The sequence below is a fragment of the Oculina patagonica genome, chromosome 1 (genome assembly GCF_052425735.1).
Source record: "Oculina patagonica isolate OP01 chromosome 1, crgOcupat, whole genome shotgun sequence".
In the NCBI taxonomy this organism is placed as follows: domain Eukaryota; kingdom Metazoa; phylum Cnidaria; class Anthozoa; order Scleractinia; family Oculinidae; genus Oculina; species Oculina patagonica.
In genome coordinates, this window is record NC_135758.1 from 33,068,316 (window position 1) to 33,095,988 (window position 27,673).

Consider the following 27,673-nt stretch of genomic DNA (forward strand, 5'->3'; position numbering starts at 1 on the left):
CTCGTTTGCCTCCCTGCTTCCTTTCTGTGTTGTAGTAGCGCACCTTTTCTCAACTGCAGAAGTTGAATTTCCAGTTCTTTGGCGGTTTGTGATCTCGAAAGAGATCCAGTGATTCCGTCAACGTTTTCTTGATCATCAGACATGTTTGTTTAATATCAATCTTGCGTACAGCTAACGGAAAATGAGTTTGCGAAGCTCTTGAGTTGCCGAACACGTATTTAACATAACGAATACAATAATGAGCACACGTAAAATATACTGTTCTGTTTCGCACTTTATTTCCTTAATTACTTCCGCTTAATGATGGCAATTTAAATTCCTAATCGCCCTCTTATGCTTTCTCGAAGAAATTTATTCATTATACGAAGAAAAGATAATGAACGCCTTTTTTCTAGCCGTTTTTTAAGTAGCCAACTTATCAAAACGTTTTTTTATACAGTGCTCTAGAATGACTTCAGCATCATATTTGAAAGGAAAAACCTGTCACTTGTTATTTAATAATTTAAGGATCATTAGATACATCAGTATTCTGTACTTGAGTTAGTTGCGTAACTTTTCACCTCTTTAAAATAAATATGTCAAAAACTCTGACGAATACCATTGTAATTAGTGTCTACTTTACAGTTGCTTTTAAATGAATACAAAAGCCTAATATCAACCAACATCAGATAACGACTTTTTTCTTTTTTGGAGGTCACTTTTAGAGCTGTAAACAGCATGAAACAATTACCTGCGTGCGAACATTTTCACCTACACATAAATGCATTACCGCGTCTTTTTTGTACTGTATTGTAATTATACTGGCTGAAGTAAACTCTTGGCGAAAAGCCCTGTAATTTTTTAACTCTCTCAACACTCCTTAAAAAGTTAAGTCAACAAGACTGTAAAATTCCGATTAAGCCCTACACTGTATTTTTTTTTTCAAAATCCTTTTCAGTGGGCTTATTTTCGAAAGAACTTATCTAACATCCAGGGTAATTTCGAAGAGCCACAGCAAAATTTCCATTACAAAACTGGTTTGGCGTGTATTCGGAAGGGATTTTGCGTCCGAGATTTTTAAGGAAGAAATAATAAGAAAACCGTATCTGAGACGATATGAAGTACAAAACGACCTCTATAGTCGTCAAATAAAGATTTTGAACATACTGATGACCCATCCATCACTGACACGACCTAAAATTTAAACCAAGGTGTACAATACCGAGCTATAAATTGAATCGTTCTTTAGAGCTAAATCCACCGGCTTGTATTCGGGGAGAGGAGGGGAGGGGGGGGAGGGATTGTGGGTGGGCTTTTCGCGTGTGCGATTTGCTTTTTTTTTTGGGGGCTGCTTTTTTGAGGGGTGGATTTATCGGCATTTTACGGAATAACATGACTCGCGCGAAGTTGAGGTAAACGCTTAAGTAAGTGCGAGAGAGATTCTGTAAAGCAAGCTCGTCTACGCTTGCATGGCAGTGACAAGAAATGTCTCTCATGCGCTTTTGCCCATCCTCCGTGAATGTTCACACTCGTAACCGCTATTTGAACTGTCACGCAACACTCCTCGTGACGGCGACCCAAGTAACGCCTGTGAAGGAGACTAAGGTGAGAGTGCCTCTTGAGATTCTATTAAAAAAGAAATTTCGTAGTGATGACGTAGCATTACAGACACATGTTTATTTTTTCTGTTTGGCGTTCAAGGCGCGAGGAAATCAGTGCAACTGATTTACTCAAAGTCCATGCAACACACATATAACTTTTATCATTGGAATGTTGTCTTCAACCCACAAGGAGTAAAGGCAGCTGTTTGATTCCATTCCAGATAGCAATGCGGCTTGACTGTGGTTCAGTATGTTTCTCTAACTTGTTATTTCAGGAATCTCTTGAGAACCCAAGCCAAAGTACATCTTGGAATACTCCATGGAAATCTTCATCAGCTTCCTCCAGAACATAGTTATGTCCAGAATAAAACAAGGAACTGATGATGCAGTTCCACACCGGTCACTCCGCGGTATCTCGTTTTTCTCCTCTGGTTCTGCTGCTGGCGATCTCTGAGATCCTGGCTAGTACACTTTCCATCATGTCTAAAGAGTACAGGCCAGATTGCAGCGCCTTTAGAAAAAATAAAATACAAGTCAAAGAATACAATGAATTTACAAATGGAAAATTATTTACAGCAAGGAAAACATATTGCATTAAACGCTTTTCACAATTCTAGGAATGTAATGATTAAAAGGAAATTGGAAGAGATGGTACGCTGCGAGTTTTTTTTGTAAATTCCTTGTTGAGCGAGTACGAGTGTCGAGCAGTAGTATTTCATGCTGTTCACGGCACCAGCTTTTGTCACTCGCAGCAGGTAGATCGCGCTATTTTCACGTTTTCTCTAAACAGATCAAGTTCTCTAAAGAAAGTGCAAGCAAAGAAGAAATTTAAGTGTTCTACCCTTGCAAATAATGGTTCGAACGACAACGGAGACTTCGCAATTGTTTGAATAATTATACCCATCGCGCTCTTTACAAACGCGCCTTAAGTTCTAATATTAAGATTGTCCATGCCGGACGAAAAATAATTGAGGAGGTGATAATAAGTTGACGCACCACAAAATTCTCAAAACGACATTTAAAGAAACTGATGACAATCAGAAGGGAGAATTAATACTTTGAACTAACCTCGCACTGGTCACTGAGCGGCATCAGACCCAGTGACTTTCCATCAGGACTTTTAACGTCAAATTCTATGCTCTGTTTCTCCTTCTTACCTAAAATATACAAGGGAAGTGGTCCTTCAATTCACTGAATAAAATCTTTTGAGAAATCCGGCTGAGTTTGAAACTGAAATTCTTAAACAGGGGACCTTCACAAAATAAGAGATAACTAAACTTATCTTATCCAGCCAGTTTCTTTGCTCACGTCGCGGGCATCTTAAATTTTGAAAACAGGGTCTGACGGAGCTAATGCAAAGTCTGGGACCGTTAAAGCTTTGGAAACCGTTTTTTCGCGTGCGCTTTTAGAAAATGAACATGTCACTGATTTCATTTTCTTCGGCGCGCGATGACAACTGATTTCGTGGTCTCTAGCCCTCGTATAGCGTTTCGCAAAAGACAAAAGGCTGGTAAGATTAACTTTTCTCCAAAATTCGGGAAGGGGTGGGCTTATAATTGGAATCACCAGACTCTGAAAACGGAAGATTTTGAAAGGCATTTCAGAATAAATATTAACGCTATAAAAGACTGAAAAGCATATAACCTGGGGAAGAATTAAAATCTAGTAAAAAGGAGGGCTTTTAGTAGGGATTGTACGGTATGGTGGAATTCTCGAATTCTGAACCATATTATCTAGCCCTAAATATACACTGTTTGTACTAATTCACAATATTCTGAGGCAATCACAACTCATTAGGAATAACACCCTTACTTTTATTTCCTATCATCTCATCCCGCTTGTTTGTAAGCTCTGCTTGGTATTGTAGTCTGGTTACTTTCAATGTCTGTCTCAAAGGCTCCAAGAAATCCTTTTCAATTGCTGTAAAGTTTTCCCAAACTCTTGTCTGTGGTTGATTAAAAAGAATAGCCAAGAATTAATACACGCACAACGAGAAAGGATTCCAACATACAAAGTTTAATAATTTAACGAAAATAGCTCTCGCCTTTAATTTTGACTACTTGCGCAAAAGATCAGCGGAATTTTAAAACTGATAGTATTGCTCAAAACATAAAATATTGAATTTTACTGAAACATGCCTGTTTGTTCGTTCGTTCATTTGATGGTTGGTTGGTTTGTAGGTCAGTCGTTGATTTTTTGCAACCTTTACTGAGAGAACCCACCCCCTCTCCTCCCTTGTTACCCGGATGTGTACCCGTAGCATTTATTTTGACAGCATTAGAGCAGTTTTCAATTGAGTGTCGTAAAACCAAAACCAAAGTAATTACTCCGGCCAATCACAAAGGACACAGACAATCCAGTGAACCAATCAAAACTCCAAGCAAATACATGTAGCCGGCACGAAGCGCGGGAAAACGTGCGCGAGCGAGTCACGATTGGTTTTGGTTTTAGTTTTGATTGGCTAAGAAAGTGGCGCGAGATTTTTAAGCCAATCACTAAGCGTAGTAATGCAAAACCAAAGCAAACGCAATTAACTTTCGACACTCAAGTGAAAACCGCTCTATACTGGCTTTTTATCTTGCTAGGCCAGTCGACAGTCAAGACCTATTCACAGACGACGCCTAAAAGTATAATCGAGATCGGTATTGTCTTTATTAAGAGGTAACGAAAGTGTTAAAGATAATGTCGCACTTAAGATTAGCTTCAATTCATTCTTTACCTTGTCACACTCATCTCTAAGTAGAATAAACCTCAAGCAGTTTAGAGCTGCCATGACCCTACGAAAAGAAATCAATCACAACAAGGCAAATAACAAAAACATAGATAATACGGAAAAAGTAAGAAAGAGAAAATCTACATTTAGTTGACAGCTGAAGGAGGATCCTCGACTCTTTAAATTCGGATTAAGTTACCTAAAGGTTTCATAAAAAACTGTAATCTTAAACGCTGTGAGAATGTGAAAATAATCAAAGTTTCATAGCGTTTAATTTTACAGTTTTCATGTAACTATAGTTAACACTGCACAGGACACTTAATTCTTTAACGTTACCTATCTGTTTCTTGTACCATGTCCTCCTCGGTCTCTGCATCTGAGGGAAGTTTGAAAACCAGCTGAAGTACTGACATCAGACGGCTGCCCTGGAACCAGGACTCCTCCATTGAGGACTAAAAACAAGTGAAATACGAATGACAATGTAGCATTTTTATGTGTTGCAATACGCCTTTTAATTAAAAAAGAAATTGATATATGGAATTTACGCGAATGTGTCTTCCTCGTGGGCCGGCCCCGGGCACCTCTCCTTGGTAGTACGCGGTCTTCTAGTCAATCAGAGCAAACAGTTGTTTTTCTCCACCGATCACGAGGAAAACATGGCTTGGGTGCGTTTTTCCGCGCTCGACACCGGTTGTAAGTTTTTGCTTCAAGATTTGATTGGGTCATTGCTCTATTTACATATGTTTGGTGTTTTACAAGAAAGACGGAATCTGCTTTTATATTAAGATGTTTCAAACCAGATTTTTTTCTATCATACACCGATGGAAAGTATCTTAGTTCCAATAGAGAGTGACAAGATGTCAAACCTTACACTAAGTGCTTGGTCAACTTGTTCTTTCAAGAGATAAATCAACAGGCCTGCCACTCCAGGATGACTGCAGTCCTGAAGGATGATGCTGCAAGAGTCAAAGTACTGCACGTCAATAATATTGCCAAAAAAAACAGGTGAAAAAAGAAAGAACAACGAAGTTTGAACTGTGTATGCTAGGCTCAAATTAATACAAGATTTCTTTTTTTACTTTTAACGTTTAATTCTAATTATGTATAATCGAATTATAACTTACAATAGTTGCATTTGTGATTTGATGTGCCCGACACTTACTACAATAATCCGTATCGACTCCTTGTGTCCAGTTTTGACACTAGATTTGGAAGGATTCGAACTCCCTTTAATCTCTACAAGGAAAAAGAAAAACACCCTATTATTAAACGTTGTCGTATTTGTACCTTTTTGTTCAGAGGAATCCCGATTTTTCAAACCCTCGGTTTCTCGACCTCCTGATAACTCAAACCAAACTTTGTCTCCCTTTGATTTGTTCAATTAGTCGAACATTGCCATCCCCCCCCCCCCCCCCCCCCCTCCGAGTTTCTCGAACCAAGGATTCCGCTGTATTTATATATTATACCATGAAATTTACTGTTAATTTTAAGGACACTAATTAAAGCAAGAAGATTAAGGCTAAAGAAATTAGGAAATAAACATATGTACGTACCAGTTTCTTTGATGAACACATCGTCATAACGTTTATAAGAGCCTAGTAAGACAACAAAAGAAAATTTGTATATAATTCTACTGCTGAAAATAAGTGAAATTAAAACAAATATGAATATTAAACTGTGGCACCTTTACGATGTCTGTTATGTCTCTGAACTCTTGTTGACTGTACACCAGACTCCTTTCTTTCAGCCTTTTTGATAATGTATCCAAGAGTTCCTGAAGAAAAAAGAAATTCTTGGAAAGGCTACATGGACACCTGTTTCCTCTTCAAATAGAAGCAATGCAAGACAAAACAAGTTGACAACAATTTCCAAAACACAAACACTCACAAAATACACACCAAACCCTTGTAAATAGCACAATGTTCCGTTCTGCAAGGCAAATAAGAATGAGCAGAAAAACTGTTAAAACCAAGCTGGAGTTACATTACAGGTAGTAAATCTTAAAAATATTTAGCTTCATATTCTTCTAAATTTGATGGTTGGATAATAAGAATTAGTTAAAATGAGCCACACTTTATTGCAAATATTTGGATCTAATCCCATTTGTCATTGTTAATTATTTCCTGATAGACAGTGCTTGTGAACTGATATTGGACATTAACTATTTACTTAAATGAATGAAATGATCATTGCAGTGTGTAGCAATTTAAGCTTATTGTAATTGTTTAGCCTGAAAAAAAAAATTCAAGGCTACAACGGGATTAGAACCCAGGACCTCTGCGATACTGGTGCATTACTCTTCCAACTGATTGCTATATATGAAGCCTTGATATGTTGGGAGCAGGTAATCCCGTTGTAGCATTAAAACATTTTTCGGCTAAAAATGCAATTGCTAAATTTGCTACACCCTGCGAGCATCATTTCATTCATTTCATCATTTATCCGCAGCTCACATATATATGTTTTTCAAATACTGGTATTCACTTAGTAAACTATTAAATGTTTATGCGAGTAATAAATATCGAAAGTGTCTACTAAAAGAATAACAGTAAACTATCTGCTTGTCATTTTCTGTGATCAGATAGTCAAATAAATGAAACCTTAGGTACTCTGTAACTATTGCCGAGTAGAGACCTTGAGCTTGTAGCAAGAAACGTCTTGATCAAATTTTCTATGGACGAGGTACAAAAAGTCATTATAATAGTACATAGCACAAGTCAGTGAAACTGACTTGAAAAAATACAGGCTTAATTACAGGGTAATGTCATGCCTCACCTGCTAAGAAGAGAGAAGATGCTTTTCATATTAGCTCTCAGTAAATACTCGAAGCTGGGCATAGAAAAAAAATCAATTAGACAATAAATTATTACATGATATTGTTACATACACAGTTGTACAAGCACAGGCATCCCACTGCATTTTACTGGCCTTTGCTTAAGAAAGTAAACAAGCTGTTTTGTTGTACATGTGAAACTTAGTTACAAGTTTCTTGTTAGCAGTTTGTAGTAGCAAGGTCTTGCAGTTTGTAGTAGCAAGGTCTTGATTGCCTCCTTATTCACATGTATGCTGCATGCATTCATTCAAAACGGCCATCCTATTCCATTTCATGCCAAGGATTCGAGACAAAAAAGTTAACTTTGCCTTGTCCAGCAAGTGAACAAAAAAAATAATGGGGAACCTAAAGCCACATGGAGTAACACAAGCTAGTGTAATTACCTAAAAACAGCAGGAAAATGCATGTCTTCCATCTCCTCCACAAGAAGCAAATAAACAAAACAGCTGAGACCTAACACTGGATACAGATGATTTTCTTGTAAAAAGAAAGAAAAAGTCAAGAGTTGACAACATTAAATGGGATGAAACAAAAGAGAGTTAACATGAAAAAGAATTAGAAGTAAGCTAATGTTCTGGTAGCGCTTTCTATTTCAGAGTTTGTATAAAATGCATGAAAAGCAGATGCTTGAATTAGAGTTACTGTGCCAATTGGAAAATTGTGAACACTTCGATTTGACATTGACAAGGCAATTGCACTGCAACAAGTCAGATGGTAGTCAGATCACACTGCACGCTGGAAAATGACTGGTATAGATTGCAGCTTCTTTTGTTACCTTTGTAAAACAGTAACATTTCAAAAATAATTCTAGAGTTAATGCATTTTAAAAGAATTTGCAATGTAAAAGGAGACAAAAGGTTGAGAATGTGTACTGTATATTTACTACAAGTTGCAACTATAATAATAACAATAATGATGATGATGATAGAATTACCAAACCAGTCCTTTTTGTCAGTACAAGAAGAATATCATCTAGCATTGGCAATGCTAGATGAAAGGTAGGCTTGCAATGCGTGCAAACCGCTAATTGCAAGAGAATGACTGTCACCTTATCTATCAGGTTTTATTATTACGTCTATTTCTCACCTTGTTCCTCATCTTCATCAATTAACAATGATTCCTCAGTAGTCAGATCTCCATTTACAGTTTTGTTTGTTTTTTCACTGGTTTGATTATTTTTCCACATGTATTCCATGAGGTGTGTATATGACCCATTGGCCAGATGAATAAATTGCTGTTGATCAATAAAAAAAAATAATGGTGGTGCAAAAAATTGTAAACTACAGAGTATTATCACATCTGCGCTGAGAAGTCACCATGCACGTTTCTTTCTCTGCAACATTGCTTACTTGTAGTTCATTTAAACGATACATTTTGAAATGTACATTCACCATCTATTTAGATGTGCATACCATTATTTCCTGTGCAAACTGCCTGTATGGAAATACAACTGATGAAGATTTACTTTTGGAATTTGTTTCACTGTCTTCATCATCAGAGTCTGTCATCTCTTTGCCCTCTTTTGTTAAATCAGTGAAAACCAGCGGGTAATCCAGCAGTTGAATCAAGCTGTACAAAAGTCATTAAAAAGTGCATGTATGTTAAGTTGAACAAAAACATTTAAAATTATACACTTAAATTTTAATATTTTTATCCTGAATTAAATTTTTTGATGAGTAAAAATTGTCAAGCTATAATTTCCAAAAGGTGAACATCCAAGAAAGATGAAGCAAACACTATTAAATAAAATACGAGTACAACATCATCAGTCTTGAATTGAATTCATGGGCCCGAAAATAATTTTTTTCTTCCAGATATGACCAAATGCTTAGAAGCATTTCACTGTAAGGGGTCATGAATGGTCCCTCAAAATGTCGCAGTGCTTGCAATGCTCGCAAATGCTCGCAAAATTTTAGTGGGTGCTCGTTTGCTCATGCTCGCACAATTTTACAAGTGCTCGCATGCTCGGTTTTTAGTGAAGGTAGGTTTTTGAAAAGTGCTTGTTGCTCGCAAGGCTAATTTTTGTCAATGCTCGTGCTCGCAAAGAAAAACGCTGTGCTCGCATGCTCGCAAATGCTCGCAAAGACCATTTGATACCCCTACTGTACAAAAATTATTAAAAGCAATGGTGAAAGTGAGAAAAGTATGCTGTGGCTAAATTAATCTTTGGTAAAAAACATTTTAAACCCCCTCTTTCAGATTTTATGGTAATGAATATGAGACACTGAAAATAATGATAAAATAATTTAAACCACAACACATATACCTACCATTTGATAATCTCTGTCTGCAAACTAGTGATGTATGAACTAGGGGGGACTGAAAACAAACAACAATCATTTATTAATAACATAGTACAATTAAAAGGGATATTTTTATAAGTAAAATTTTGTTTTATTAAAAATTCATCAAGAAAACACAACCATGTAGTCATCTCAAAGCCACTCTGAACTTTGTATTTTCCACCCCTATTTCTTGGTGTTTGAAATGTAAGAACACTAAATATCTCAAGTTAAGTTTGATATATTACATCCAAATTCAGTTAAAAATAACTGGAAGTAAAGAATCTATAGGATCAACTTTATAAATTCATTGTTATTCTCTCTCACTAGACATTACAGTCAACTCTCACTATAACAGACACCTTCGGGACCACAATTTTGTGTCCGCAATAGAGAAAGTCTGAAGTAGCAGGAGTTATTTTCAGTAGTTCTTATTCGCCGGGACTTCATAACAACTTCTACTTGTAATAATAAAGGTCAGCTTCGAGCCAAAGTAGCGCATACTGCCGGAGCTTATCCCGGTTTCCTTAGCATTAAGCAGCTAGGAGTATTTCTACTCCCCCCTGGATGGGATGCTAGTCCATCGCAGGGAACCCCCCAGCATTATTTTGCCGGTACCCATTTATACACCTGGGTGGAGAGAGGCACTATGAGAGTAAAGTGTCTTTCCCAAGAACACAACACAGTGACCCCGGCCAGGGCTCGAACCCGGAACGCTCGCTCCGGAGTCCGGCGCGCTAACCATTAGGCCACCACGCCTCCCACTTGTAATAATGGGGTGTCTGCAATAGTGAGGTGTCCGCAAGGCTGGAATTGACTGTACTAACATGTCTTGCCTGGGATTAACACTGTGATGTATCTGGAAGAAAATGAACAGTCTTTTTCAGGATTAAGAATTCCCCTTTTGTGGACTGTAGCTTACCATTTCAGTACATGATGATTGCATGCTGACTTCTTGTACCAGTGGTCTGAGAAAATCCAGCACATATTCCATGACGGGCTGCATTGTTTGGCATTTGCCTCCAGATTCTTTTTGATCCACTGTTTCATCTGATAGTTCAATGCCTCTGATGTATCGTGTAATACAAGGTAACACCATACCAACAAATTTGGACTTCTTCTCCTTTAACCTATTTATTGCTTAAAACAGAGAATTACATTTTTGAGAGCAGACAGGTCCCCCACTGCTGCTTGGGGATTCCTGGTTCTGAGCAAGGTCACAAAATACTCACAGTGAATTTGAATTACTTTTGGAGCTGATTTACTTTGTTTTGTTGAAATATTATGCATCTTAAGTAAATTTTCTAGTTTCAAGTAATTGCTAGTTTGATGTACAGGTTGGCTGGTTTCCCAGGAGGGGTACTCCAAGTATACATGACGGGGGGGGGGGGGGGAGGTCTGACGTATATTTTTGGGTTGAAAATTTACACCCTCGGTATTTTTTGGGGTCATGGGATCTGTCACAAATTTTTGTAGGTCCGAGCGAACTTTTCGTTTCGGGTTTTAATTATGTATCATAACCACAATCTGATGAAAGAGGTATGCTGATATAGTGTCACAATGAGGACCTGTCTGTAAATTAGGTGGAGCAGAAGGGAGGATGAAGAGACATAACAGACATACCAATTTCATATAAAGCTTATTGATGCAAAATCAAAAAAAAAGTTCTGCTTAATTGAATAAATCAGTATTGAGGTATTAAAGTCTTGTATTTTCAAATATGAAATTCTCCTTTTAATTTATAGGGTAAATTGAAAGGAGAATCTAGCAATTTGTCAGAAGTCTCTTGTGACTTTATCCAGGTACCCCTTTATTATTATTACAATAAAGCATGCCCAAAATATTCTCATTGTGACTGAAAAATAGAATTTGACAAAAGTGAAATCTTCTTTCTGTGACTTAATCTTTTTTGGCAGTCCTTGGAAGATACACTTCTTACACATGTATACACATTATTTAAAAGTTACATCACTGGTAGTTTATAACATTTTTGACAGACCTACCTATTTTTAGAGTGTCCAACAAAGCAACAAACTTGTTGAAGTGGCAAGCTGTCTCAGAGTCTAGCTGCTCTAATACACCAATACAAACCTCCTTTGTACTGCATCTCTGCCAGGGAGATAAATGCAAGTGAACATCATTTTAATCAAATTACCCTCTTTTCATTAGCAAGGCTTCTTTTGAATTTCATAAAGATGTTTCAAGAAGATATTGATATTTAGTGTTTCTGTAAATTTGTAAATATCATGACACTTTCCCTGGGAAAATTGATAAATTAAAAACTGGGAACATCAATATTCTGCTGACAGTTGCCAGCCAGTTGTCCCTCAACAGAAACATTTTTGGTATAATTAGATCAGCAGGGCCGTACATAAGGGGGGGGGGGGAGGGCAGTCATTTCCCCTACTAGAAAAACTAAAAAACTTAGAAAACTAAAGAAAAAAAATTAAACTAAAAAAACTATGAAGACTAAAGATGTGCAGAGTTTGCCCCTGCAGACAAAAAATCCTAGGTACGGTCCTCATCAGATAACATAAGATCTGATGTGTTATGCAGTTAATTTCCATCATTGATTCTATATGAATACATGATTATGCCATTTCATTTTATTTTGTTTGTTTTCCTTAAAAAAAAACTGCTTGTTGTTTTCATGGTCTGACAAAAACACTTGACTTTCCATCAAGCTATTGAATTTGGTAAAATTTGGAAGTGCTTAAAATTTTTAAACCTGAACAGTTGGTTTGTTTATATATAGACTTTTCCAAACTCTTTTGATACAGTAATTGATACAAAATTATATTTGGAATGCTCACCTCAGCAATTATTTTGAGAATTTTTCTGCACTCTTGAAAATCGTCTGATTCAAAATCATCAACAATTGCTTGAGATATGACTCCAATCAGCTCCCAGCCAACAAATTCCAAAGCATCCTTTAACACAAAGAATACACATGTACTGCACAATAAACTTTAAAGAAAATCAAAAGCAGAGTTGGTGGTTTGTTTTTGTGCTGCTGCTGCTGCTGCTGCTGCTGCTGCTGCTGCTGCTGCTGCTGCTGCTGCTGCTGCTGCTGCTGCTGCTGCTGCTGCTGCTGCTGCTGCTGCTGCTGCTGCTGCTGCTGCTGCTGCTGCTGCTGCTGCTGCTGCTGCTGCTGCTGCTGCTGCTGCTGCTGCTGCTACTGCTACTACTACTACTACTACTACTACTACATTTGAATGTTTTATTTTAAACTGACATATTTTAGTCGTAAAATAAAAAAACTTTACTTGTTATTTGTGATTTCTTACCTTATGTTCAGGTCGAGTAAGACTGTCCACAAGTTGCTTCCACTTTGCATTATTGACGCATTTCTGAACAGCTACCAAGATTAGGTGAGTATTTGGCTCTTCTATACGCTATAGAAAGAAATAGGTATAAGAATCTCCATTTTTCGGTTAAACACATAGAAACAAGACTTACAAATTGCGATAAACTCTCTTGAAGTTCCGCATCGTCCTCGTCCGCCATATTGGAATTATTATGACTACTTCATGTATGGTGTAATTTAGTGTACCTACATGACAAACCGCTGACCAATTTTCTTTCTGGAAGAGAACAAAACAAATCGTCAACAAATCGCTCAATCGCGCTCAATCGAACATCAACACATCAAGGAATTGTTTTATTGACGACAGGAGAACTTGGCTTCAATTTCGTTTTTTAAACAATACGTTCATTTATATGCTGGGTTTTAATCCAGCAATTTGAATTCTGAAACACAGTACCACCAGTGATTTGTTGCCGATGTGTGGGCATAGTGTGGGTTTGACGCGAATATAAACAGCAAACAATGGAAGGGCAATAACGCAATAACACAGTGATAACAAGGTGACAAATGTGTGCCGTAAGGCAATATCACGTTTCAAAGTCCAGATGGGAGTTTACATAGAGTAGTCGCAGTATTTATACTACATGTGTCAGTTGTGACGTTTTAGCCAGACGGACCGGTCAAAGTTCTTCACCAGCAGAAATCGAAGCACATATTTTGTCATCCCTGCCATTATTCTTACTCGATCTCCTTCCCAGACGACACAAAGAAAGATACGTTGATGTTTGACCTCGAGAAAACAAAACCCCACGTTCCATTCGGCAGAATTTCACCACGAACAAAGATTACGTCACTAGCACAGCTTTGTAAAGGAGATCATGTAATGGAGGAAAGTCCTCTCGGCTACTGGCATCATTTTATCGTGGAAAAAGTCAAGCCAAATTTTGCTTGGGTCATTCACAAGACTGGCGATCAAGAAACCGGTTTGCGATCCCTTGGAGAGAGCAACCCTACGGGTAAAGCTGAAGTTATTAGAACGAAATTTGTTCTCGAGCCAGGACAAGAAGTGTACCGGGTTGAATACCCCCCTGCGGATAATGTCGATGGGGAGGTTGAGTACTCCGCGCATGAGGTGGTTCGCCGGGCCAGAAAGCGAATGGGAGAGCGCGATTACAACGCGTTTACAAGTAACTGCGAACACTTTTGCCGAGAGTGCAAAGCAGGCAAGCCAGAGAGCTATCAAGCTTATGATGTGCTGTGGACAATTGGACGACTGTTGCTAGTGATCCTCCAGGGCGTTTTCGGGGGTGTTGTGTTTATTGTTGCTTCCGCTACAGGTTTAATAGCTCAGACGTCAGTGTTACTTGTTGGACATGCAGTGGGTTTACTTGTAGGACTCATTCAGGATGCTTTATGGATTGCTTTTGTGGTACTCATGGCTGATCATGCAAGAAGCAAAGGTCATGTGACTCCTGTGGATGCTGAAAAGATCAAGGCCAAAAGAGTAACACCCATAGTGTCAGGATTTGTGGGAGGGGTGGGAGGGGCAGCATTAGGTTATTACCATATCCCTTTACCAGTTATTGGAAGCGTCGTAGGAGCTGTCACTGGAAACTTTTTATGTCAAGCTTTAGGCCTTTTGGTTGGCCGCTGGGTTTCAACATTTTTAAAGTAGATAAAATATTTTTATCAAATAGTAAAGTAAATTAATTTTTGTTAAAAAATGTATGTTGGAGTGGGTGGGTAGACAAATTAATTATTATTAAATTGATACAGAATAGAAACAACAGATTGAACAGTCCTCCTGTTTCCCTGTTGAGCTGCCATCTTGAAAATAAGAGAGTGAACCTTCCCCCCGGGGGGGAACTCGCATATAAAGGGGAAGGGACGCTCGTCGTCTTGCATACGGGTGTAAATTTCGGATTTTTGGTCTTGCTTAGGGTGTTCTGGTCTCATTTAGGGCTGCACACGAAGAAATATATAAATAAAAATTATATTCTTAGTTTTTTGGTATCTTTTAGGGGTCAATAAAAGCTTGAGCCACACCCAGATTGGTCTCATTTAGGGTTTCTTTTCAAAATTTCCAACAAGCATCCCCGTCCCTTTCATATAGGAGTCCTCCCCCTTCCCCCCTCCCCCCACCGGGAGTAAAACACTCCAGAGTATGGCGGCTAGTATGAGTGAGATGTCTCTCCAATCCAACCCTAGCCACCCACCCATTCAGTTTTAGGGTGATCATATTTCTCTCCTCTCTCTTGGCGGGAGGAGTGAATTAAGATCACCCCTTAAATTGACTGCATGGGAGGCTAACCCAATCCTAACACTCCCATAACTTTCAAGATGGTTTCTTTAGAATTGAACAGAAGACATACTGGGACTGTTCTCAGTCGATTACAAAAGACAAAATATTAAAACATGTAAACTTTATTTTATTATCCCTTTAATAAAATCTGTACATTGATATATTTACCCGGTAACTTATACAAACAGGGTAAATACAAATGTACACTAGTTATTGAATCTAAACAACACCACGTGAGGGTGATTTAAAAACATTATTTATCAGTCTTGGTCAATCTAAAAGAAAAATACCGGTAATGAAAAACTACAAAACTTTGCTGAGCCAAAAGAGAACTGAATGGTGCACTCCTGTAATTAATCCCAGAGACCCGTGTTGCAAACAGGATTCACATAACTCAATAACCTAAACATGTTACATTGAAATTTGCAAACAGAATAAATCAAATAGAAAAAACGCAGAGGCTGTTAAAAGTCTTTCCGAAGTCATGATCTCTTCAACAACAACAGCATAACTTACATGTATATGATTAAAAATTCCCATTCAAAGTTATCATGTATAATATTATTGTTCTTACTAATAACATAATAAAATTTACATCCCATTTATAAACCCAACGTAACTAAATGATTGTGCAAGCATGCAAAATGGGAGATGTATAAACACAGGAAGGGTCAAATATAAATACATATTAGCATTTAAATTTAACTAAGGGATTGGAATTTTATATTCATTTTAGCATTTATAAATGTTGCTTGTTCACTCTCAAATAGTAAATTTTTATATAGTATCTAATATTTTGATGTATATTTATAATCTATTGATCAAAATAAAGAACCTATTTATTTTATTTATATAAGTTGTGGTTGGAACATTAACACCTTCAATATTGGCAACAAATAAAAAATTCTTAGCAAGGATCATAGCACAGTGGGGCCTCACATCAAATGAGAGTTCAATAAAAAGACTGGTTCTGTGTTGTATGGTGGCCATTTAGAATTTTAAATCCACATACGACTGGTATGATTCACTATGTTCCGAACATTTTTGTTAATATTATTTTAACAGCTGCCCCAGTCACCTCACTTTTTGAGTCCAGGCTTTCCACTAGTCCTACACAGATATAATATTAAAAGTGGTGGAACAAACAAACACAGAACCAGTCAGAGGAACGGTAATAAGGTTTTCTTCTTATTGAACTCTTATTTGATGTGAGGGACACCTGTAATAATGGCCCTCAAACATGAACAGTAGGATGACCAGAGATAAATACAGCTGAAATCCAGGGTCATCCCATGAGTGGGGACTAAACATGGCATTTAAGACATTTAATACATTCAAGGATTATTGTTTTGTGTCAGAATCAGTTATTGTACAATTCTCTGTAATCCAAACAAGGTCATCAATGTCATTGTCATCACTATCATTACCCAATGATCCATCACTCTCCTGTGGAACTGTTGCATGGTCACTGTAATGAAAGTTTGTACTATGTTCTTCCTCAAACTCCTCCTGAACTCCACAGTCTTCAAGTTCACTCCAGTCCTCACCATTCCAGAATTTAGAATTATAATCATTTGTAGAATCCCAACAGACCTCTGTCTCGGTTGCCGCATTAAGGCTGTATGCATCACAAGATGAACAGTACTCATCCACGTCCCAGTTTTCAGGTCCTTCCCATGTGGGAGCAGGTCTTTTGGATTCATCAGCCACCTGATCTTCATAGCATGAATCCCAACCTGCGTCGCTTTCATCACTGCTCCAATGTTGTGATGATGGGTTCTGCCACAGGACTCCACAGCCATCCTCAGTGAGATGAAATGATGAGGAAGCCTTGATTACATCTCTACAGTGAATAACAAAGAAAGATTAGGCCAGTGAACTGTGCCCTCCTGCCCTTGGAGGGGGGGGGGGGGGGGGGGGGGGGGGGGGGGGGGGGGGGGGGGCTGGGGCAGGGAAGGTCTTACTTTTCCACTTCTCATAGCTTTTTTCAGTTTCTACCTCTTCCTTCATGGATCCAACCTCTTTCTTCTTTTTCCATTATAAAAGGCCCGGGGGGGGGGGGCACTCCTAAATTGGCCTCCCTATAAAGGGGTACCTTTTCATGCTTCAGGTATATAAAAGGGGGTAGGAATCATAAACTAAGGTATATAAAAGGGTAGGATATCACTCATTTAGGTATTTAAAAAGGCATTCAATTAAAATTTTCGAACAGAAGCACCTTATGGAGGTATCATTTAAATTTATTAAACGCTACCAAAAAATGGCATAGACTTCCTGTTTTAGGCATTTGTCCTGTCTTTTCGGTATATGAAAGGGGTACCTTTTTTCAGTAAAAGGTATACGAAAGGGGTGCCTTTCCTGTCAAAATGGTATATAAAAGGGTAAGGGGTTGGACTTCCGGGCGGAGCCTCCCCGTACAAAACCTTTTTGAGTAACCCCCTGGGATAAAAGGTCATGCAATGTCGAAAAACTTTCTATTTCTCCTGGTTTGTGCTATCCTGGGAATCCTTCCTTCCTCCCACTCTTTCCTACCTTTCATAGGCTTCCTTCTTCCTTTACTCTATCCTGTCCCCCTCTGCCTTATTTTAGTCTGAAACCCCTATTTAGTCTGTAGATGTTTCTAGGCTAGACTGCATTTATTGGGACATTATAGCACTAGACCCAGGCTAGAGCTAAACATTCATGGACTCCTCTGATAAAAAACACTTTGCTGTACTTGCAGGTTCCAATAAAAAAGGGCAAATCATAATATTCTTCTTTCAGAACAGAGTAAAAGTAAACAAAACTAAATAACTATTCCTTGAGCACTAGGCATGTCGCTGTGCACCATAAAAACTTCAATTTCCTGAAGGATTAGATTAGAACTTCTTCCTTCTGTCCTGAAGTCAGATTCCTTCACATTCATATACAGTTGAACCCCGTTATTTCGAACCGTCAGGGGAAACAAAAAATAGTTCGAAATAGCGGGAGTTCAAAATAGCCGATAGTAAATGACTGAAGGGCAAATCCAAGGGGAATGGGTTTTAGTTCGAATTAACAGGGAATTCAAAATAACCGAGTTCGAATTAGCGAGGTTCAACTGTATTTGGCTTCTCAAACAACTTGCATTGAAGACTAACCTGAGCTTTTGAATGTCGCCACACAGCTTGTGAAGAGATGGAAAGCTGAGTAGCTTCTCAAGTGAGTACATGCAGGCTTTATCATCTTTAACCGTACTTGTACTGTCCATGCAATCTTCATCTTCCATATCATTACTCACACTGTCCTCATCACTGCATGCTTGGGACTTGTCATCAGTCTTATCATCTGGGGAATCACCCTCCTCCTGGGAAGACAGCACCCACAGAATATATTCCACCTCATGCAAGATTTTTTCCTCCTCTGTTCTTGTGTCCTTTCTGAAAGGGTGCTGGACCTCTGCAATCTACATTGTAAATAAAAGAAAAATGAAGACTAGCTTTCAAAAGAAAAACAGACTATTCCCTTTAGCCAATCATATCATAACTGTACCTAGCAAAAATGAAGCTATATTATTTTGAATTCAGGGTTGAAAAAGTGCTTAAGACTCCAGGGCACAAGCCTTAAACATACACAGGCAGATAAATGGTTCAAGAGCTCCACAATGGCAAATAGGGTTTCCAAGTTCTAGCGCTCAAAAAAAGATAGAAATCAACTTTTATGTCTGAGCTTCAAGAAGAGAAAAAAAAAACTGGAACTTACTATCCAAAGCAATAGTGTCAATACTCAAGGGTTCCAGGTACTCCCATTAAGGGACTTAGCATTTATAAGACAATTCCAGAGGGAAGTAAGTCAGGTCAGTTGACAGCATTCCAGCCTTCTAATTGGCTGTATCCAGTTATTAATATATTAATTGACTGTTCACAGTCCCCGACGGGGCCGCCATCTTGGTACAAACCAAGAGGCGGCCGGAGAACGCGCGCACGACCACGGAAAAATAGGGGACTGTGAACAGTCTATTTAATTAATATTAATATGGATTTAACAGTGAACAATGCCATTCGCTGGTTAGTTTGGACAAAAGTGCAGCTTTCCAGCTTTCTAATTTCTAATAGGTTGTATCCCTGATGGCAGAGAATTAAAGTCACATTAAAGTCAGAGTATTTCTGTTTAATAAAATAACAGTTGTACCAGATTATATGGCTGGCCTATTTCTGACTCATCTGTTGGAATTGAAGGTGAAATCCTTTCAAACACAGCCACTTGTGAACAACAACCCAGGTGCTCTGAGCCTTCTGGGCCTGGAGCAATGCCATCAAATGTTACAGTATAATGGTACTTGTTAGCCTGGGAATTTGACCTGAAGAAAAGAGCAACAATCATTTCAGATAAATGCAGATCAAGCTCCTATTTGCAAAATATTTTCTTTTTTTTTTTTGCCTGTGGTTTTAACACTGTGAATAACTTCCAGTTAATACAACATTTGCCATTGTATAACAACATGGCTAAGCACAACATCAGACAGATGCCCCATCGATGGAAAAGAAGTCAGATAGCTAGTACTAACTCTCTTCCATGTATGCCTCTTGTTCAGTTGAATTATTATTTTAATTGACTGAGTACAGACCTCTTTGGGCCATTCCATTTTATATCCACACCTCCCCTATGGATGAAATTTTCTGAAGGGGCTTCAAAAGTCATTTCTAAGGGGGGTAGCCCTGTCGGCATCATTTGATTTTACGGTATCCGGTAGTTTCGCCTACAAGTATTTTCGCCTACAGGTCGATTCGCCTACAGTGAAGTCGATTCGCCTACACAACCTGAGTTGTTTCGCCTACACCAAAGTCGATTCGTCTACATCAAAGCTTGCTATGTTCCGAAAGATAGAAGAGAGGAATACCTAAATAAAGTTCAATATTAATAAAGTTTACCTTAACTTGATGGTATGTGTGTGTTATTTTCGCCGAAGCAAACAAATAAAGAGGGAGCATACTAAGTTCTAATTTGTCACACACCATAATTTTACTTTAAGGAATTCTTAGGAATAAGAAATAATTACACTAGTATTTAGTAGTAGTTCCCTCATTGGAAATTGTAGTAGAGTTTAAAATTGTTGTCAATAATAAGCTAGGTTAAGAACAACGTAAGTATTTGTTTATTTAGTCCTAGGATCGCGCACTATGTCAGCCAGAGTTATGGAACTAAAAGTTGTATTTTTAACCATTAGGAAACAATAAGGGTCTTAGGAATATCTATTTAATAGTAGCAATCAATAGCCTTTGCCACGTAAGAAATTGTAGCAAAAGTTAGTTTGAATTAAGTACAAAGAATAAGATTAGAACTCTTGTCAAAAACTAGTAAGAGCCACCGGTGAACTAAAATAAAAAAGTTATTTAAGTGTGAAGACATAGTAAGCTTTATTGTAAAACCAGTTCACCCATGCATTCCCTTGAAAAGATGTTCTTGCGACTTTTAAAGCAACCAGAGTAACACATTTGCCTCATGTCTTTATGAAAAAAATCTTTTCGTAGGTAGCACCGCTAAGCTATGCGCGATGCGAGAACATCCTTTCTCGGTCCCAGGCCTTGTGTCTTCTTCCTAGTCCATACTAGTCAAACATTATGCGTGACCAGCGAGTATATAAAAAATCCCTGATCGCAACCTTAAGAAATACGCTATACTAAAGATGAAGTCTTCAAATTCGAGAAAAAAAAGTGTAGGCGAATCGACTTTTGTGTAGGCGAAACAACAACCCAGGTGCTCTGAGCCTTCTGGGCCTGGAGCAATGCCATCAAATGTTACAGTATAATGATACTTGTTAGCCTGGGAATTTGACCTGAAGAAAAGAGCAACAATCATTTCAGATAAATGCAGATCAAGCTCCTATTTGCAAAATCTTTTTTTTTTTGCCATGGTTTGAACACTGTGAATAACTTCCAGTTTATACAACAAAGCCATATTATCATTCACAAGCTATTGCCAAGGACCAGAAACCCATAAGGGTTGAAACGTGTAACGCGCGCGCACAGCGTTTGAATATTCATTTTGCTAAGTGCCATATTTGGAAACACGAAGAATTTGTACGCGAATGCTTTAAACACGTAATGACACACGCAACATAATTTTTGGTTTTGCGGAAAGTTGCTTGAATTTCGACCTAAACGCCGTATATTTGTTACAGAAACTAAAGAAATACATTAATTGTATCGAAGCGAAGTTCTCCAGACTACTTCAAGAAGATGAAACAGGAGAATTTAACAAAATTTAACTTTATTCAAACAGGCTTGTTCAAAAACAAGATTACGCCATCGAGCGCGAGCTAGCACGCGATGTGAATTTAATCCAAATATAGTAATTTTGATTGGTTAAATGTTTCTCGTGATTTTCCAAATATGGTACGTAGTGTAAACGAATGTGCAAACGCTTTGTACAATGCGAATCATAGAGAGTTACACGTTTCAACCCTTATGGGTTTCTGCAAGGACCCAAAGCTTATAACAGTAGCAATACTTTATTACTACTTCTGGTCTACCTGGATGGTAAGCAGTAAGTTGGTCCATTGCAGGTGACCCCCTCTAATGTAACTGAGATACTACTGTCTAGTCCAAGAACGCAATACAAGAATCCTAGCTTGCCAAGCTGGTTTACCTTTACATGCATTCTCACCATTTAATAGTACTCAATCACATGCATATATAAAACAGACAAAGTGACAACTTGTATTACTAAATTTATACAGTCTTAAATTGATATAATGTAGGAAAACTGCTCTGACTAATGTCATGTAGGTAAGGTCTGCATACGAGCCTAGTGGCTCATCAAGCTGGAGCTTACAAGTCCCGGTTTCCGTAGCATGAAGTGACTAGGTGTGTTTCTACTCCCCCCTGGATGGGATGCTTGTTCATTGCAGGGTTACCACCAGCAGTTATTTCGCTGGTACCCATTAATACACCTGGCTGAAGAGAGGCCAGAACTATGAGAGAAAAGTGTCTTGCCCAAGAACACAACACAATAACCCCAGCCAGGGCTCGAACCCAGACCACATCAATGCATAGTCCAGCGCCCTTGCTATGGTTAGGCCACCATGCCTCCCAGACTTATGTCATACCGGTACTTTGAAAGAAACTTGAATTCCAGCTTGCCCTTCAAACAAAGAGTTTTCAAATTTTACTTGCCCAAGGCGGTTGCATGCTAGTCTAAATTTCCATTTTTACGATTTAGTCGACAGAAGACTTACCTGAGCCCAAGTAGGAGTGAAAAGTTATTTGCATGACAATAAAATCTACTGGATGGCACTTTTTTCAAGCCCTGAATGTGTATGAATTCATGGATGTACAAACATAGAAACTGATGTTTATTAACCGTAATAATTTATTATTTATTAACTGCAAATTAACTTACCATTCCTGAAATTCTGCTCTTGTCCATTCAAACTTGTGATCATAATGTCTGAATCCTTTCAGATCTGGAAACAAGACATTGAACTCGACATTGGGTGTTGTTACCATAACAACCTTTGGTGACAGTTGACCAAACACTGCCTCAGGCATTGATTTAAGAATATCAGGTTCAAGATGCTCTATGCTAAAAAAAAATACAGGAACATGAATCAATAAAAACTCTCAAGGACAAGTAGTATTAAATAGTAATGTGCAGTTCCAGAAAATATTCATATCCACCCCACAGAAGGCCATTGGAAATTTTGCAGGGGGTGGAGGGTCTCAAAAGCCCAAATTTTTTAAGCAGAATTTCCAGGTAGGTGGGGGGGATTCAAACCAAAAAATCTGCCGTGGGAGGGGTATGGATATTCACTGGAACAACACAATATTTTTTGCTCATTTTGTCTTTCTAAAAATACTTGGCAAAGTCCACTCCAGCCATAAAGGGATCAGATCAGCAAGGTGACTTAGTAATTGCTGCTGGTCCTAAACACCAGTTCCTGTAGCAAGATGAGACTAGGTGTATTGCTACTCCGCTAAGCTGGAATGTTGAAGTGTTTTGTCCAAGAGGATAATGCAAAGTCCCTGGCCATGGCTAAAAAGACTAAAAACAAGACCTTGGAGAGAGGCTTATAATCAGGGAGGGGCCCGGAACTGTTATAATATTTATGAAAAATTGTATTATTCTAGGGAGTAAGTAAAAACAACTGTACTGAAAATGCAGCACAGTCACAGAACAACTTAATACTTACAGTTCAATACAAGCAATCACATCAAAGTCTATGAATCTTTTATCTGCTTCAGCTATGGAACCTAATTTTGTACAAGATAAATTAATATGACATGAGTTGACTTATATGTCACTGAAATGTGAACAGATTTTAGAAAATTATTTTATGTAAAAAATTTGTCAGTGATAAATCAAGCAAAGCTCACCCTGATACAAAGAGACTTTGAATGGGTGAGTGCGAGGTCTCAAGTAATCTGATGTGAGTGGTTGAATACGGAATTTGTTCTCCTCCAGAAGCTCTTTGTTGATGTCAACACCAACCAATTCTTCTAAATGAGTAAGTGTTTCTTGACTGATCAAGGATTTGATAAGTTTTGCTTCAGCACAGCCAAAATCAAGAACCTGGAGATATGGAAATTGGTAGAATCATATTGTAATTATTAATAGCCTTAAAAGATGATGAATAAGCCTGTGGAAAGGGGCTTAAAAAGAGACTGAGTCTACATCAGTTAATTATATCGCAAATAATCACAATACTTGGTGATGAGCAATAAAATAAAGCCTATGATATATACTTGAAATGATAAAAAATAGATTTGACAGTGATAATAATGATCTTGATGATAGCTGCCTTTGGAATCTAAGACACAAAATGGTAAGAAATTTTGTTGCAGTAGAAATGTTTCACATTGGATTCCCATACAGAAGGGCCTATTACAGGGGGTCATTCAGTCTGCAGACCGCCATGTTTTTTCGTCCTAGACTGCAAATTTTTTTAAATTTTCTCCTAAAGACCGAGACTGCTATAAATTTCTTCACCAAAGACTGCCAGTTAACAAAGAATGTGCCAGCAGACCGACGCTCAAAATTGGCTGAAACCACCAGACCACCAGAATATAATTGACCCTCATAAAAACCTTAGAAAAAACCTTAGTGACAGGACAAAAGGGAGAGAGGAAAGGGAGGGGCATGAACCTCAGAGAAAAGGGGGCCGTGTGATTTCTAAGAATGTAAGAATTACCATTAAAATCCTGCTCACAAAGAAAGGGTAAAGAAAGAAGGGAGGTTGTGACCCCCACCTCTGAAGCTCTGCCCTCTCCCCACTCCCCCTTGCTCTCCTAACACCAGCAACAAAAGTTCATTTTTTATATTTAGTGCATATGTTGTGGTTTAAATTAAAATTTCTCAAACCATTTTTATTTCTATTTTCCTTTGTTTCAGTTTAGGATGATGAATATGGGGAAAAGGAAAATAATATACAAATTGGTTTGGAGAATTTTAAAACAAAGATAAATTGGACACAACTATAAGCTTACCTTTTTTGCTTTGTGTTTCTTTACCAACTCACATACTGCAGCGTATCGTCGACGATAGACCGGTGGATAAAATCTCGGACCTTTGAATTCTTCTTCATTTTCCGTCACTGCAGAATGCTGTTTTTCCTCCCTACTACTTTCATGGTCGAGCTCGGCTGTCACCTCTTGAGAACTCATTGCAAACCATTGCCAAAGATTACCATAAGCCGTTTCAATTTAATCATGAAATATATCAATTTGGAATAAATAAAAGTATATATAAGTGCCGAGGTAAGCTAGAAGTACCGGTTTTTAAACAAAAATCTATCTGTCTCAAACGTGAGCAAAATTGCCGCCATTTTGTTTTCCGTGATATGGGAGACTGGACCGAGTTTCTTCCCAGGAATTTTCCCATATTCCTGACCGGGAAGGCGCTGGTGAGGAGCATTGCACCACAGCCTGAAAGTTTGTTTTGACGAGATATTTTTATCTCATTGATGTAATAATAATCTGGACTTGTACAGGTATAAGTGCTTCCTTAGTTTTATTTTTATCTCATTTCTCTTTAGTTATCATACTGAACACTCCTTCTTTTCTTGTCATGGCAGAGTCTTCCGTTTCCGCAGCCAAAACTGTAGGCGACTTGAACCAAGATGGCGAACAAGTCGTGGTATTGCCGTTTCTTAATTTTTTTCGTCCAGTGAGAGAGGACATTGACAATGCCGATGCAGCGTCCATCGAAGACGATTTTGATTTATCTGAAGAAGAAAATTACTTGCTGTCTTACTACCCGAACGAGTTCGATTTCTACGACCAAAAGCGTGGTCAGATTGTCAGGAGGAATGGAGAAAGGAAGAAGCTATCAGATGGAGTGAAGGCTAAAACGAATTGTCCACGAAATGTGAAGGTGGAGCTACCCTCGTCAAAAGCCATTTGCAAGCGGGTTGTTGATAGTGAGATCGGTCTGAGTAATAAAGAATCGAGGATTAAAGACACGAGAATAGAAAATGCCCGAAGAAAGAAAGAAAACAAAACAAAAGCAAAGAAAGGAAACAGGATCACTGTTGTGCAGTCTGCGAGTGAGAGAAAACCTTTTTCAAGCTGCCTTAGGAAATCTGTAAAGAGACCAAGCCAGGAAGTTAACCAAGCAACTGACCCACTCACCTATTACAACAATTCTGACTTTGTTATCGGATCAGGGGACAGTACTGTTAAATTTGAAGATCAGTCATACATCAATCTGTTGATTGAGCTTCAAAACCGTGAGATTACACCAGAAGATTATGACTTACTTTCCCAGTTGGATTGTTCTGTTGCACCTAAAACATTATCCAAGGCAACGATTGACAGTCTCCAATCAGACAATGTAACAAGTGCGTCAGATGATATCTGTAGTATTTGCATTGAAGACTATGTCCCTGGGGATATAAGGAAGTTTCTTCCCTGTGGACATCATTTCCATGGCCATTGTATAACAACATGGCTAAGCACGACATCAGACAGATGCCCCATTGATGGAAAAGAAGTCAGATAGCTAGTACTTACTCTCTTCCATGTATGCCTCTTGTTCAGTTGAATTATTATTTAAATTGACTGAGTACAGACCTCTTTGGGCCATTCCATTTTATATCCACACCTCCCCTATGGATGAGATTTTCTGAAGGGGCTTCAAAAGTCGTTTCTAAGGGGGGTAGCCCTGTCGGCATCATTTGATTTTACAAATATTTCTGAAGGGGTTAGGGAAAAGTTGGCTTTTTTCTGAAGGTGTTTTAAAAAAACAGTTCACTAGTGAAGAGGGGTATTATGTCAACACTTTTATCTTTTTTCGTAGGAGAAAATTTTGACTTACCTCATCAATAGGGGGGTATGGATATAGAATGGAATGGCCCTTTAGTTTTGTTAGTTTGTTGTGCCATTTCAGGCCATGTGATGTAACCCTTGAGAATTATCTCTTTCAAATTCAAACAAATTCATGTGAACATGATGATATTAAGATAGACAAAGGAACAGTTCTCTTGAAAACATCATGTGATCTGAAATGGGCAATTTACATATGTAGCTAAAGAGAACTACCAGTAGTTAATCCTGTCTGTACTAATCAGTTAGCTCAAGGTTATCCAAATTAAATGATTCATTTCCTATAGTTTTCTCCTGAAAGTAAATTGGAAGTGTGGATACCTGAATCGTTAAAAGTTTTTATAGTGTTGTAATTTTACAAGGACACCTTTTTTACTTCAAAAGGTGTTTCAAGACTTTTACAAAGGTGATTTAGATACAGTCACCGATGAAATATGAGAGAACAAAAACACATAACAAGAGAGCAGGCAATGAATTTTCTTTTCCAGAAATATTCAGGTTGGTTAATACAAAGTATGGAAAAAGAAATGTTATTTTGGATACTGAGCTGTCCTAGACTTAGAATTTTACAGAAATATATTATATTTTTCCTTTTTTTATTGTAAAAAAAAACTGCATTACAATAACTGAAAAAAAATACAACAGAGGTCTGGAAGAAAAGTACACCATTTTACCACATTTTAAAGAATTATATTGGGCATCATTGTTTTCCTTTGCCCAGTGTATTAGACAGTGAATGTTCTTACAATTGCAGAAATAAAAATCAGTCAACAAGATTCATGGCTGTGTTTTTTAACACTAGAACTCTGTTTTAAAGAAAATTGAATATTACCAAATGTGGATCGCACCACTATCCATTGTTATGTACAAAGTAAAATGCCGAAAAACTCTAAGAGTTCTAGATCTACAAACATTTTCAAGCAATATAAATTTAAACTTCCCCGATGTATTTAAGGGGTAAAGGTTTGGACCTTGTGGACAGAGCCTCCTGGTATGAATCTTTGTTAGAAGCAGCGTGACGCGAGCCAAAACAAGCCACGTGATAGGCGGCGCAGGGGGGGGGGGGAGGCTGAAGTCCCCCAAAGAAAAATTTGGGGGGTTCAACACCCCACATTACAGAGCTGAAAGTATCGCTAGTGCAGCATGAAATTGGTTTGTTAAGACACAAATCGTTTTATCAGGATCGTGCTTGGCGGGATATATGGTGTAGGACTTTCAACGAAACTCATTTCCCAAAAACGCTGCTAGGAGAGGTCCGCATTCTTCTAAGTTTGTATTTGACATTACCTGTGGCATCGGCGACTTCGGAGCGTACATTCTCTGCCCTCTGACGTCCAAAAGGCACCACGAAGCAGGATCGTCTAAACTGTCTAGTTA

The 27,673-nt window shown here is 38.2% G+C and overlaps 4 protein-coding genes across 4 annotated transcripts; 2 read left to right on the top strand and 2 right to left on the bottom strand.

The window, feature by feature from the left end:
* Nucleotides 1-256: 256 nt before the first annotated feature.
* Nucleotides 257-13,046, bottom strand: LOC144665227 (glomulin-like). Its single transcript, XM_078526432.1, has 20 exons — nt 12,868-13,046; nt 12,696-12,803; nt 12,222-12,338; nt 11,412-11,517; nt 10,321-10,548; nt 9,397-9,445; nt 8,539-8,695; nt 8,213-8,360; nt 7,510-7,603; nt 7,069-7,122; nt 6,192-6,222; nt 5,978-6,067; nt 5,847-5,888; nt 5,456-5,529; nt 5,165-5,249; nt 4,630-4,745; nt 4,300-4,357; nt 3,393-3,525; nt 2,649-2,737; nt 257-2,091 (listed from the first exon to the last, which is right to left on the bottom strand). The coding sequence occupies exons 1-20, from the start codon at nt 12,913-12,915 to the stop codon at nt 1,981-1,983; spliced, it is 1,938 nt and encodes a 645-aa protein (XP_078382558.1). The 5' UTR covers nt 12,916-13,046; the 3' UTR covers nt 257-1,980.
* Nucleotides 13,042-15,304, top strand: LOC144665221 (uncharacterized). Its single transcript, XM_078526418.1, has one exon. It carries the CDS (start codon nt 13,497-13,499, stop codon nt 14,388-14,390), a length of 894 nt encoding a protein of 297 aa, XP_078382544.1. The 5' UTR covers nt 13,042-13,496; the 3' UTR covers nt 14,391-15,304.
* Nucleotides 15,122-24,998, bottom strand: LOC144665204 (small RNA 2'-O-methyltransferase-like). Its single transcript, XM_078526394.1, has 7 exons — nt 24,461-24,998; nt 23,351-23,546; nt 23,167-23,227; nt 22,377-22,559; nt 19,167-19,335; nt 18,137-18,441; nt 15,122-16,860 (listed from the first exon to the last, which is right to left on the bottom strand). The coding sequence occupies exons 1-7, from the start codon at nt 24,635-24,637 to the stop codon at nt 16,359-16,361; spliced, it is 1,593 nt and encodes a 530-aa protein (XP_078382520.1). The 5' UTR covers nt 24,638-24,998; the 3' UTR covers nt 15,122-16,358.
* Nucleotides 24,996-26,944, top strand: LOC144665213 (uncharacterized). Its single transcript, XM_078526406.1, has one exon. The coding sequence runs from the start codon at nt 25,041-25,043 to the stop codon at nt 25,971-25,973; it is 933 nt and encodes a 310-aa protein (XP_078382532.1). The 5' UTR covers nt 24,996-25,040; the 3' UTR covers nt 25,974-26,944.
* Nucleotides 26,945-27,673: the final 729 nt, after the last annotated feature.

What these genes read in the sequence shown, in the direction of transcription:
- LOC144665221 (XM_078526418.1), top strand. Translation starts at nt 13,497, where the DNA reads ATGTTTGACCTCGAGAAAACAAAACCCCACGTTCCATTCGGCAGAATT.
- LOC144665213 (XM_078526406.1), top strand. Translation starts at nt 25,041, where the DNA reads ATGGCAGAGTCTTCCGTTTCCGCAGCCAAAACTGTAGGCGACTTGAAC.
- LOC144665204 (XM_078526394.1), bottom strand. Translation starts at nt 24,637, where the DNA reads ATGAGTTCTCAAGAGGTGACAGCCGAGCTCGACCATGAAAGTAGTAGG. An exon ending in GTGATTGCTTGTATTGAACT is followed by an intron (nt 22,560 to 23,166) that starts GTAAGTATTAAG and finishes ATTTTTTTTTAG; the next exon opens with CATAGAGCATCTTGAACCTG. An exon ending in GGCGACATTCAAAAGCTCAG is followed by an intron (nt 16,861 to 18,136) that starts GTTAGTCTTCAA and finishes TATTCACTGTAG; the next exon opens with AGATGTAATCAAGGCTTCCT.
- LOC144665227 (XM_078526432.1), bottom strand. Translation starts at nt 12,915, where the DNA reads ATGGCGGACGAGGACGATGCGGAACTTCAAGAGAGTTTATCGCAATTT. An exon ending in TTACTCGACCTGAACATAAG is followed by an intron (nt 12,339 to 12,695) that starts GTAAGAAATCAC and finishes TTTGTGTTAAAG; the next exon opens with GATGCTTTGGAATTTGTTGG. An exon ending in ATCTTCTCTCTTCTTAGCAG is followed by an intron (nt 6,223 to 7,068) that starts GTGAGGCATGAC and finishes TTTGCCTTGCAG; the next exon opens with AACGGAACATTGTGCTATTT.